The following is a 12,915-nucleotide window of genomic DNA, read 5'->3' as shown; positions in this document are numbered from 1 at the left end:
TGGGGGTGGTGGAGGGAGAGCACAGCAGACTGGTGGCTTTGCTGTTCCAGCTGCAAATACATGGTTGTCCCTTTTCCTAGTCCTCTCAGAGCCCTGCAACTCAAATTCCCTCTTTGTCTCCACTGGGGGAGCCTGGGGCGACTTGGAGAAAGTAAACCCTGTTTTATATTTTTTTAAGTGATTTTTTTTTTCCTGGACCCGTTTGTGATGATCCTCAGTTAAGTTCCCTTTCTGGTGAGTCCCGGCTGGGAGGTGTCATAAACCCAGGACACGGAGGACAGTAATTTTCTAGATGATGTTGCAAGGAGGGAATACATGGCCAAGTGTTGAACTTTGCAACTTGCACCCTTCCTGTATGTAAATTCCCTTTATATAGAGTAAGGTTCCTCACAGAACAGGGATAGCCGCCTCTGGCTGGGCTCTCAGAACCGACAGCCCTTAGCAGAGGGACACAACTGCTATAGGTTCCTCCAGCTGTCCCTCCAGATCCACCCTCTCCCCCCCCCCATCACAATCTTCATATCCTGGGCAACCTGAAGAATGAAAGAGAAGGCTCTAAGATCCCCCTGGAAAGGTTTGTGCTTTAAGTACTAAAGCTGGGGGGGGGGGGGGGAGGTGTTAAAAAAAAACAACAGGATGGCACAGGGGATTTGGAGTTACTTGACATGGAGAAGGCACAAGAAATAGCCCCTAGGGGGAATCTCCTAGAACTTTATTTCTTTTTTCTTCTATTCTCTTTCTTTTTAATAAGACAGTACCACTGTGCAGCCCAGGCTGGCCTCAATTCACAATCTACTTACCTCCTCCTCCCAAGTGCTGGGATTACAGGCTTGGGCCACTAAGCCCAGTCAGAAAAGTTTCCTAATGTTTTAAAATAAATAAGCAAGAATCTCCAGGGAGGTTCCTGGTCAGACTGAGCAAATCTGGTTGTCTTACAGGACGCAAGGCTGGGGTTGGCCTAGGCTGTTTGGATGGTGGGGTATGGGGAGTGGGTGCACACTGGCAATTACTAGTGGTCATCTCCGAAGATTCCATGCACAGAGGAATGGGCATGGTGCAGATACCTTGCATGAGGTTGGAGCGTTCACTTCGGGCAACAAGTGCCTTTTATAATATCGTGGATGCTAAAACACGATTTGCCAGTGGGTCTCCAGGCGAGAGCATGCAGGCCCCCTTCTCCCGGTCTTTGGCCATCATAACTGAGCAAGTCAAAAAGCAGCTGAGACTACAGATCCTATTAGGGCAAATGAGGTGGCTGTGCCTGCAAAGCTACTACCCCCTGCCCAGGACCGAAGGCAAAGCGCGCTGGCGTGCTATTCCTGGTTCGACAGCTGGTATTTGGGAGCAAGTCAGCTCTAATATGCCGTAGTCCTTGACAGTAAGGGGTCACGGCAGGGCAGGCGCCGCAGACAGCACCAGCTAGCGCCAGGTACTGGCTTTGCAAATAGTGGTAACTTGTAAGTCATCTCTTCCCAGCCCTCCCTGGCCCCAGTGTCGGGGCTGGGTCGCTGGCTTCCCGGCCAGCGCTGGCGCGCGTCCCCGCGCCGCCGAACAGACGGCGGCACCCCGGCTTCTCGCAGCCACCGGCTTGGCGGGGGGCACGGCTAATCTTTCAGGAGTTCCTTGGTTACACCGTCTATGTGAACTTTGGAGAAAGATCGAGGCGAAAACTTGGATCCCTCGTGAGATACACCGCAGGAGGGTTGGGGGGGATGGGGGACAATCAAACGGATTTTAATTAAGCCAATGCGATGTGAGCTAGCGGGGAAAGGATCACATACCCCCCCCCCAAAAAAAGCAATCGACGATGCCAGGGTCACTCCAGGCCGCTCACTCCTGAGCCAAACCAGTGTCCCCCCCCCCCCCACTCCAGCTTCTCACGTGTTCTTGGCATGGCAGGGATTAAAATGGAAGGGGGGGGGGAATTATCCGCGGAACGGACATAATGTTCTCAGAGATTACTTCAGGGGTGGAAAAAAAAAAGTGAAATGCAGATTGTACCCCCCCCCCTCCTTGGGGCAGACTTAATTCCATTTCCGCCCCCTCCCCTCCACATTCCTGACCTCTCACTCCCCCCCCCCCCGCCCCTTCCCTCTCTCTTTCCTTCCTTCCCCTTAAGTTCTGGGACTTTTCAGCTTTGCTTGGTTTTGGCCAAAAGCACAAAAAAGGCGTTTTCGGAAGCGGCTCGGCCGTGCACCCGGGCCATTTGTTTGTTTTGGGACCCGGGGCAGGAAATCGAGCCCGGCTTGAGTCACGGCGGCTCCTTCAGGGAAGCGCCGCGCTCCGCGCTCGCCGGTCGCCCTCGCCCGCCCGCCCGCCGCGCGCCCCAGGTCCGCGGAGCCATGGGGGAGATGCAGGGCGCGCTGGCCCGGGCTCGGCTCGAGTCCCTGCTCCGGCCCCGCCACAAGAAGCGGGCCGAGGCGCAGAAAAGGAGCGAGTCCGTCCTCCTGAGCGGACTGGGTAAGCGCGGCCGCCCGCCCGCCGCGGCACTCGCTCGGCTCCCGCCCCGCGCGCGGGGCTCCGCGGACGGCTGGGCTCGGGCGTCCGTTCCGGGCGCGGCGGGGTGGGGAGGACGGACGGGTGGAGAGCGGGGCGCAGGGCTGCGGGAGCCCCGAGGGCTCCGCGCGGAGTCCGGGTGCAGGCCGAGCCCCCGCAGACCCCGACGCACGGCGCCGCCCGCACCCGAGATAACCGCCGGGCGGGGTCGCACGCGGGGCCCGGGCTGGGGCGGCTCAGGAGGGAATGCCGGGGAGGAAGGGGGTGCACGCGGGTCACAACGCCACCCCGATCGCCGCGCTGCGGCCCCGGCTTCCCGGCCGAACACCATCAAGGGGAGGGGGGAATGGAAAATTACTCGGAGCTCCCCTTCCCTCCTCGCCCCCTCCGCCTGTGCTTCCTTTGCACCCGTCCGAGCAGGATGCAGACGGACTGCCGCCCGGCGAAGAGCTCAGTCCCGGGGTTGGAGGGCGGAGGGGAGGGGGGTTCGCTCCCACTCGGGCTGGGGCTTGACCACCCGCAGCCTCGCCGCCGCCCAAAGCGCGGGCAGCCCGGGGGCGTGGCCTCGGGGGCGTGGTCACGCGGTGGCTCCGCCTCCACCTTCCTCATTGTGGCGCCGGCCCCGCCCCCGCGGCGGTGCAGCCTTTATAAAGCCGGCCGCGCCGCCGGAGCTCAGTGTTGGCTGAGCCAGTCTCCCAGCAGTCGGTCGGGTCTCAGCAGTTTTCCCCGGGGCAATGACGGTGAAAACCGAAGCCGCTCGCGGCACCCTGACTTACTCCAGGATGCGGGGCATGGTAGCGATCCTCATCGGTGAGTGTAGAGGCGGGTGGTAGCGGCTCTCGCCGGCGAGTGTCTGCTCGTGGATGGCGATCGGGACCTGTTCGGAAGGTCCGGGATCCGAGCAGCCTTGGGCGGAGGCCGACGTTGACGAAGCCAGCTAAGAACTTCTCCTTTTCCTTCCTTTTCAATTCGCAGCTTTCATGAAACAGAGAAGGATGGGCTTGAACGACTTTATTCAGAAGATTGCCAACAACTCTTATGCTTGCAAACAGTAAGTTGGGGAAATTACTAGAAGGAATGTTTTGTTGTTTTTTAAAAAGAGAACACTTTGAATTTATCAGCAGCAAAGATTGATTGACATCACTTTGCTGATCTGGGAGCCTGAGACCTTCCATGGGGGGAGGGAGAAGGGGAGAAGGGCTGGAGAGCTCCATTCTCTTTATGTTCTGATCTTTCTGAAACATTTTTAGACGTTAACATGAATTTCTGGGTTGTGCTTGTCCTGGAACAGGATATATTTTTCTAAGTGTTTACCTGGTTCATTGTCTTGCACAGACAACCCTAATTTCTGTATTTAACAGCTGTGTTTAGCTGGGTTGTCATTTTCTTTACCTGTTTTTAAGTCATGTATTTGGATGTTTACAGTCTGAGTACTGTATTCTCCGGGAATGGTCAGCCAGAAATTCACAGTTTGTGTCAGTGTGCCCTCTAGTGGCAAGTGAAGCATTTCTCATTCTTTTTTTTTTTTTCTGCAGCCCTGAAGTTCAGTCCATTTTGAAAATCTCCCAGCCTCAGGAGCCTGAACTTATGAATGCCAACCCTTCTCCACCGGTAAGTATTCTGTGGTGATGTGTGGAGTATTTACATATTTAGGTATTGATTCACTATAGTATTTTTAAGGCATATTCCACAGCATGATTCTGTGCACAATCTCCATAGTCATTTGCAGTAGTAACATAAGTTAGCAAAAAAATCATAGTGTGCATAGGTGTTTGGTAATAGCTGTAATATCTCTTACATTGTCTTATGTTAGTGTAGATGCCTGTCTGATATTAAAGGTTACACGTTTTATTTTCTAGCCAAGTCCTTCTCAGCAAATCAACCTTGGCCCATCATCCAATCCCCATGCCAAACCATCCGACTTCCACTTCTTGAAAGTGATTGGAAAGGGCAGCTTTGGCAAGGTAATTTCAAAACCGTTTCCTACTATGCACTCTTGTGTGTGGTCGCTGCACGATCTCCTAGGATGAGGGCAGAAAAGTAATCATTTTGATTGAAATTTCAGGTTCTTCTAGCAAGGCATAAGGCCGAAGAAGTGTTCTATGCAGTCAAAGTTTTGCAGAAGAAGGCGATCCTGAAAAAGAAGGAGGTATGAGAACAATCACCTGATTCACAGAATAACCTTTACTGTGAGATTTCTTTTTCTTTTTTTATTTTTTGGTGTCAAGTTGAAATTTGCCACTGAATCTTCATTGCATTTTTTTCATAGGAGAAGCATATTATGTCCGAGCGGAATGTTCTCTTGAAGAATGTGAAACACCCTTTCTTGGTGGGCCTTCATTTCTCCTTCCAAACTGCCGACAAACTGTATTTTGTCCTAGACTACATTAATGGTGGAGAGGTGAGCTGGGGATAAATAGAAGCCAATATTTGGGGGGAGTCTGCACAGCCTGCCTTGGTTTTAGTTTGAGAAGAAAGATTTTTCAAGAATAGTTGAGGAGGAAAAAGTTACCAGCAATTAGTTACCTGCAAACCACTGGGTCTCAGATAGTTAATGGATTAGTTAGGGACACTTCCTGTGATTGTTCTCCATAGCTAAGTGTCAGGATTAATTAAGTGCTTTGGCTGCAGATAGACTAACTTGGTTCCATCCGCTGCAGCTCTTCTACCACCTCCAGAGGGAGCGCTGCTTCCTGGAACCGCGGGCTCGATTCTATGCTGCTGAAATAGCCAGTGCCTTGGGTTACCTGCACTCTCTGAACATTGTGTATAGGTGAGTCAAATAGCTTGTAAAGCTGCCTTCCTGGAGACTTTGCCCTAGCCTTTGGAGCCTTCAGATAATGTGTGTGTGTGTGTGTGTGTGTGTGTGTGTGTGTGTGTGTGTGTGTGTATGTGTGTGCGCATGCGTGCACTTTATCCACCTAAAACCTGGCTGTCTTGACTGCATAAATCAGCCAACTAGGAGAGATTCTGCCTAATACAGGACAGATTAATAGAACAAGAGCCCTCTGTTCATTGTACTGTATTCTCAATACAATGAATGTAAACTGCTTCTAATATCCTTAGCATTCATCTTCACAGAGGATTTCTTGTGCAGTGAAATTAACCTAAACAACCCCCCCTTTTTTTTCTTTCACAGAGACTTAAAGCCAGAGAACATTCTGCTAGATTCCCAGGGACATATTGTCCTTACTGACTTTGGACTTTGCAAAGAGAACATTGAACACAATGGCACGACGTCCACATTCTGTGGCACACCTGAGGTAGGAGCTTTTGATCTGATTTGGTGCCTCGTCTCCCTGCCTTTCTAGGGAAAAGATACATTAATGCTTTTAAGGACAAAAGAAAAAAAAAACACAAAAATTCCGTTTCATTAACACTGGCTGTTTGTAAAGCCCTGCTATGTGAGATATCTGAATCCCTAAATGAAATATTTATCGGCACCAAGTTGCTTCTTTAATGTCAGGATACAATGGGGGGTTCAGGGGGAGATGTCAGTCAGCTTGAAATGTCTGGTGTGAAGTTAGCCCTGGGTCTCATGTCTGGCCTTGGATTACCTGGTTGCATAGGTTCTAAACTCTGCTTGCCTCTTCTGTCTTTCAGTATCTCGCCCCTGAAGTGCTTCATAAGCAGCCGTATGACAGGACAGTGGACTGGTGGTGCCTGGGGGCTGTCTTGTACGAGATGCTGTATGGCCTGGTGAGTAGGACATTGGAAGGAAGGATGGAACACTGCCTCTGTGACCTTCTACACTAGTTCCCTGGCCACAAGCCAGCATGCTGGCTCTTAAAAAGTAAATAACATGTGCTAGTCATTTCATAACTGCCTTTGATAGTTAAAAAACTCCTAGTCGTTTTAGTATCCTCTAGTTCTGTCTGATGGTAATGCATGCTAACGTCTTCCAATTAAATATGAAGTAATCCCTGCTCTTCTTTCCAGCCTCCTTTCTACAGCCGAAACACAGCAGAGATGTACGACAACATTCTGAACAAACCGCTCCAGTTAAAACCAAATATCACGAATTCCGCCAGACATCTTCTGGAGGGTCTTCTGCAGAAGGACAGGACAAAGAGACTCGGTGCCCAGAATGACTTTGTGAGTCGTTTTCCTGTTTTCCTGGGCCTCACTGGTAGTTCACATGTCATAGCTTTATTGAATTCTTTTGCCTAGGTAAATTAACCTTGAGTTTTTTTCTTCACAGATGGAGATTAAGAATCACATCTTCTTCTCACTCATTAACTGGGATGATCTCATTAATAAGAAGATTACTCCCCCTTTTAACCCAAATGTGGTGAGTATCTCTTTGGCTAAGGACAGTGAGGTCCAAAGATCTTTTTTTCTTTTTTTTTAAGTCAGAATTGTTGGGTGGATAATAACATTTATCTATATAATCTATCAAGAAGCAAATTTACTTTGAGTAGTAAATTATAAACTTATGTCTGCCAGGGAAAAAAATTATCCCAACACAGCTCATGAAAGTTAGTTTTTTCATTATTAAATCTCCATGAGATTTAAGTAACATGAGACAGAGCCAGGTGGAGACAGTTGTAGTTCATGCTTATAATCTGAACTGAGGTGGGGGGGGATCAAAAGTTTTAACAGCCTGGGGCTACATAAAAAGACCCCCATCTCCAAGAAACCAACAGATAGCGAGCATCCTCCTCATCCTAAAGTGTTTGTGGCCTTGCAGGGAGGGATTATGGGAGTTGCCATCTACACTCTCGGGGTAAAATCTAAGGTTTCATGGTGCATTTTCCGTGCTGAATGTGTGTCCCCTTTCCTGTCTCAGAGTGGACCCAGTGACCTGCGGCACTTTGACCCCGAGTTCACCGAGGAGCCGGTCCCCAGCTCCATCGGCAGATCCCCAGATAGCATCCTCATCACAGCTAGCGTCAAGGAGGCTGCCGAGGCCTTCCTGGGCTTTTCCTACGCTCCGCCAGTGGATTCCTTCCTCTGATCGGCCTCGGAGGTGGACTGGAAGGATCTTGACCTGCGTTTTTCAATGTTTCAGTTAGCCTTTGGGCAGCACTGCCAGCTGACAGAACATCTTAAAAGAGAATTTGCACATGTCTGGAGGTTAGGCAGTCCTTGTTGCAGTTTGCTGGAAGCTTTTTCAAGAGCACATCTTCTCGGTGAGCTCCTGAGCTGTTTGGCTTTCACTCTTCCAACATGGTGCTATATTGGAAGTGAGCATTCGAAGGCCGCCTTAGACAGGTGCAGTAGTCTGATGGGAAGGAAGACGCCCGTCTAAGGTCTGTTGGGCAGTGATAAGGAATATTCTGCAATGTGCCTTTTCTGATGAGATCGTGTTAGCTCCAAAGCTTTTCCTATATGTATTTCAGTTGTTTTTTTTTTTTCCCTTGTGGACTGACTGTGTGAACAGGAGTGAGTGTGGTATGCCTGATCACACACAGATGGGTTTTGTTATAAACAAGTATCAATGTGACACTTGCAGGACACTACTACAATGTGGGACATTGTTTGTTTCTTCCATATGTGGAAGATTTATGTGTAGACTGTTCTTTTTTTTTTTTGTAATATATACTTAATAACTAAAACTTATTGAAATGGTCTTGCGTTGACTTGTATTCAGATGCTTAAAGAAAGCATTGCTGCTACAAATATTTCTATTTTTAGAAAGGGTTTTTATGGACCAATGCCCAGTTGTCGGTCAAAGCCGTGGTGTTTTCATTGTTAAAATGGGCATTATTTATAGGTGTTTTTTTTTTTTTGCATTCCTGATAATTGTATGTATTGTAAAGAAATTGTGTACATTGAGTTATATAACACTAGTATATTTAAACTTACAAGCTTATGTGTAATGTCACCCTCCATTTTAATGTACTGTAATTAACATGGTTATAAAGTGTAAATTCCCTCCCTACCACACAACTTTTTTTGTGTGTGATAAACCAATTTGGGTTTGCAATAAAAAAAAACCTTGAAAAATATCTACAGAAATTGTGTGGTGTATTATTTTGTATAGTTGGGTGAAAAAAGCAAGAAATGATACTGTCATTTCTAACTTAGTGCTTCTCAGAGAGGACTGGATTCCAAGATAATAGAAGGTTTGGGCTGAGCTGTAGCTGCCAAGACCAGTACTTGTCCAGAAGGAAAGATTAAATAGGCCAACCTAAATTTTAGGTCATTTTAGAGCCATTCTATGATGTCAGTCATTTAATTCATTCAAATAAATCCCTTTCAATGTGTCATCTTTTGAGGACAGTTGTGAAGTAATGTTCCCTGTGTTTTATTGTCTGCCATGTGAAGCTGGTTTGTCCTCATATATGGTTTAAGTCACAGGTAATTCTTTAAACAAATATTGACGATCCCACTTAGATCACTCTATTCTGCACATGCTGGGGAAATGTCAGTGGACATGCAGACAAGATTGCTGCCCTTCCAGAACCTGGTGCAACAGCAGGAAGAACTCTGAAGCAGCTTGTTGAAATGGAAGTCAAGACAAGAGCTTGAGCCAGGCACTGTGCACACATAATCCTAGCTACTCAGAAGGCTGAAAGCTGAAGGTCACAGTTCAAAGCTTGCTGGGCAGGAAAGTCTCTTATCTCCAAATAACCAGCAAAAGCTGGATGTGGAGGTACGGCACAAGTGGTTGAGCACCAGCCTTGAGAGGGAAAAGCAAAAACAAACACTAAGGAACATCACCCTGGTCCTGAGTTTAAACTCTTGTATCCCTCCCCTGACACACACACACACACACACACACACACATTCACAATAATAGTTTGCCAGTGCAAATGAATACCATAAAGTATTTATTTGCTTATGGGGCTTAAACTCTGGGCCTGGGCGCTGTCCCTGAGCTCTTCAGCTCAAGGAGAACACTCTACCACTTGAGCCACAGCACCACTTCCAGTTTTCTGGTGGCTAATTGGAGATGAGTCTCATGGACTTTCCTTGCCCAGGCTGGCTTTGAACCGGGATCCTCAGATCTCAGCCTTCTGAGTAGCTAGGATTATAAGCGTGAGCCACAGGCACCAGGCAAGATTTTCTTTTTTAATAATAAATGCATGTTTCCCAGAAACTGGCATGGTCAGACTTCTGGGGTTTTTTGTTTGGTGGTTTTTGTTTTTTAGCTATGCTGCAGTTTGAACCCAGGGTGCCCTTACCACTTGAGTCACAGCCTCCTAGTGTTTTATTGCTTTACTTATTTTTTCAGTCAGGCATCATGCTTTTCACCTGGGGCTAGCTTCAGACTGGGATTCTCCTATCTTGCCCTGTGGTATAGCTGAGATTACAGGTGTGCGCCACTACTTCCTGCCAGACTTTCAGTTTCTCAAGAGTGCTCAGTGCAGGACCAGAAGGCAAAACATTCCTGGCTTGAGTCTTGGTGAACTAGCGCTACAAGGGCCAGGCTGGCCAGCTCTGGGGCTCACCTCACCTCACTGGGATGCATAGCTATTGTGGAAGCCCTGAAGGTGTTAGGAAACAATCTCGAAACCCACTTGTTTAGACTCTTCTCCAGGCCTTTCACTTAGCAATTAGGGAGGCCCCTAAGGTTGTTTTTTCTGCCATCTTAACTTCACCTTTAACACTCTAAGCCTGTCCTTGCTCCTCTACCCTGACCTCACAGTTCATGCAGGGATCGCCTTACAGGAAGTTTTGATCTTTTTTTCCTCCTTCTACCTCCCTGCCTCTCCACCTCCCCATAGCTTCTGAGCACCAAACAATTCTTCTACTCCAGTGTGAGAGTAGAGTTTGGGAGATAATGGTTTGCCGACAGACCAGTGGCCACAGGTCAGGCTCAGAATGAACACCCATGGCTGGGAATGTGGCTCAGTGGTAGCATGTTTGTCCATCATGCATGAAGCCCTGGGTTGGATTCCTCAATACCACCCAAACAGAAAAAGCTGGAAGTGGTGCTGTGGCTCACATTGGTAGAATGCTATCCTTGAGCAAAAAAGAAACTCAGGGACAGCACTCACACCCTGAGTTCAAGCCCCAGGAGTGGCAAAAAGAAAAAAAAAGAAAAATGAGTACTCCATTCCATTCCTGCACCAATGCATTCTTGCATTTTCCTAGTGAAGATGGATTCCAGTCCCCCAGGGCAATGGCGGGCCTGTTCCCCCTTCGTTCTTATTACCAATTCTTATTTCTCTGCCAGCAAACATGCTTAAGTCAAATTACCTTTTTTTTAAATAATAGGAATGTAAAATTAAAAAAAGAAAGCTTAAGTCACTCTTTAATCTGGACTCAGTTCTTCTGGGCTAGGGATCTGCATTGCAATTGTAAATAACTCAGAACAACTCGTGAGTTATGAAGTTTTTATTATCTATTTATTGATTTTGGTGGCACTGTACTCACCTGAGCCACACCTCCAGGTCCTTTTTGCTTTGTTATTCTCAAGGTAGGTTCTTACTTTATGCCTGGACCTGCCTAGGTTTCCATCTGCCTTCCCCTAGATAAGCACGTACGCAGTGCTGTGTCCAGCTATTAGCTGAGATAAACTCTCTCAAACTTTTATGCTTGGACTGAGTTAGAGCCAAAATCCCTGACCACTTCTCAAGTGGCTAGAATTATTACAGACTTGAGTTGCCATACCTGGGATTATTTATTTTTATTTTTATTATTTAGTTTTTGTTTTTTTTTTTTCACCAGTCCTGGGCCTTGAACTCAGGGCCTAGGCTAGTCCCTGAGCCTCTCTATGCTCAAGGCTAGAGCTCTGCCACAGTGGCATTTCTGGCTTTTTCTGTTAATGTGATACTGAGGAATTGAACTTAGGGTTTCATGCATGGTAGGCAAGCACTCTACCACGAAGCCACATTCCCAGCTCCATATTTTATTTATTTATTTACTTATTTATTATCAGTTGTGAGGCTTGAACTCTGGGCCTCGGCGCTGTCCCTAGCTCTTCAGTTCAAGGCTCTACACTTGGAGCCACAACACCACTTCCAGTTTTCTGGAGATAAGAGTCTCACAGACTTCACTGCCCAGGCTGGCTTTGAACTGAGATCCTCAGATCTCAGCCTTCTGAGTAGCTACGATTACAGGTGTGAGCCACCAGCGCCTGGCAATATTTTGTTTTCAAAAGGTAGGCATCTGGTTGATTGGGTTATAGTCAATTAATACCTAAGACTGAATTCGAATTTCTCCAGAACTGAAAGAGGTCACAGGAGTCTCAACTGCTATCAAACAAATAGAAGATCAGATGAAGTACAGCTGGGTGGGAAGGGAACACAGCAAGAACAGGGAAGTCAAGAAAGAACAAGAGATTAACAGACAAATGGCAAATATTTACTAAGCACTGGGATGTCGCAGAACAAGCCAGCAGACAAATCTTTTATCTGCAGCAGTGGGCGTATCTCTGATACAATATACCCAGAAGCCAGGTAGCCTTCCTCAGATGCCAACGATTGAAACAGAGTGAGTTGCCCTTCCATATGTCTTTCACAGTGAGTCTGCGCAGACATGGGTCTGGGGGAATGCATTCAGCAAAATTTCCCATCATGCAAAATGTGACTTTAGCCAGTTCCTCAGGCTGTGAACCTGTAATCCTACCCACTCTGAAGATCATGGTTCAAAGCCTGCCCACACAGACAAATGCTAGAGTCTCTTATCTTTAATTAACTAGCAAAAAGCCAGAAGCGGAAGTATGGCTTAAGTGGTAGCCTTGGGTGAAGAAGCCAAGGGAAAGCTTGAGACCCTAAGTTCAAGCCCCAGTATTGGCAAAAAAAAAAAGTATATGTACTATCCCACAGTAACTGTTACCTTGTACAATAACTTACTGTACCTGGGAAATGTGTGTCATTCCCTGCAGAGACATAGTACCTACCTACAAAGTATGGCAGTTGGCAAAGGAACTTCAGAAGCCCTGTGGACTCAGGTATAAAGGACATCCTAAACATTACAGGACGGAATAAGAGATAACCTAGGTCTCCTTGGCACAGGCTGAAATTTTCTTAATAGAGACCCAGAAACACAACAAAACAAAGAAAGGTTGAGCAAATGGGATTGCATGAAATTGCAGAGCTTCTGCATGGCAAAGGACATAGCTAGCAAGATCAATAGAAACCCCATGGATTTGGAGAAGATCTTTACTAGCCATACAATGGACAAGGGTCTCATATCTAAAATATACCGGGAACTCAAAAAATTAAATCCCCCAACAACAAATCCTCAAAGAAACAATTGCCCAATAAATAAGTGGGCTAAAGACTTAAAGAGAAACTTCTCTGAAGAGGAAAGAAGGATGGCCAACAGACACATGAAGAAATGCTCAACCTCTCTAGCCATAAAAGAAATGCAAATCAAAACAACATTGAGATTCCACCTCATCCCAGTTAGAATGGCTATAATCAAGAACTCTAATAACAACAGATGCTGGAGGGGATGTGGACAGAAGGAAACCCTACTGAATTGTTGGTGGGAGTGTAAACTTGTTCAACCACTTTGGAAAGT

The 12,915-nt window shown here is 47.2% G+C and overlaps 1 protein-coding gene across 3 annotated transcripts; it reads left to right on the top strand.

Annotated features, from left to right (window-relative positions):
* Nucleotides 1–518: 518 nt before the first annotated feature.
* Sgk1 (serum/glucocorticoid regulated kinase 1) lies at nt 519–8,447 on the top strand. Of its 3 annotated transcripts, none has more exons than XM_042678747.1 (12): nt 519–574; nt 3,472–3,547; nt 4,032–4,107; nt 4,356–4,460; nt 4,562–4,645; nt 4,766–4,897; nt 5,157–5,269; nt 5,636–5,759; nt 6,100–6,195; nt 6,436–6,591; nt 6,698–6,787; nt 7,286–8,447. In XM_042678747.1, the coding sequence occupies exons 1-12, from the start codon at nt 541–543 to the stop codon at nt 7,451–7,453; spliced, it is 1,254 nt and encodes a 417-aa protein (XP_042534681.1). In that variant the 5' UTR covers nt 519–540; the 3' UTR covers nt 7,454–8,447. The 3 variants fall into 3 exon arrangements, with proteins under 3 accessions (XP_042534681.1, XP_042534528.1, XP_042534600.1); XM_042678594.1 differs by lacking the exon at nt 519–574 and adding an exon at nt 2,305–2,460; XM_042678666.1 differs by lacking the exon at nt 519–574 and adding an exon at nt 3,164–3,306.
* The last annotated feature ends 4,468 nt before the right edge of the window (nt 8,448–12,915 follow it).

The sequence above is a fragment of the Dipodomys spectabilis genome, unplaced genomic scaffold, assembly GCF_019054845.1.
Source record: "Dipodomys spectabilis isolate Male_0828 unplaced genomic scaffold, ASM1905484v1 ptg000001l, whole genome shotgun sequence".
Classification (NCBI taxonomy): domain Eukaryota; kingdom Metazoa; phylum Chordata; class Mammalia; order Rodentia; family Heteromyidae; genus Dipodomys; species Dipodomys spectabilis.
This window is presented reverse-complemented; position numbering and strand designations above follow the sequence as displayed.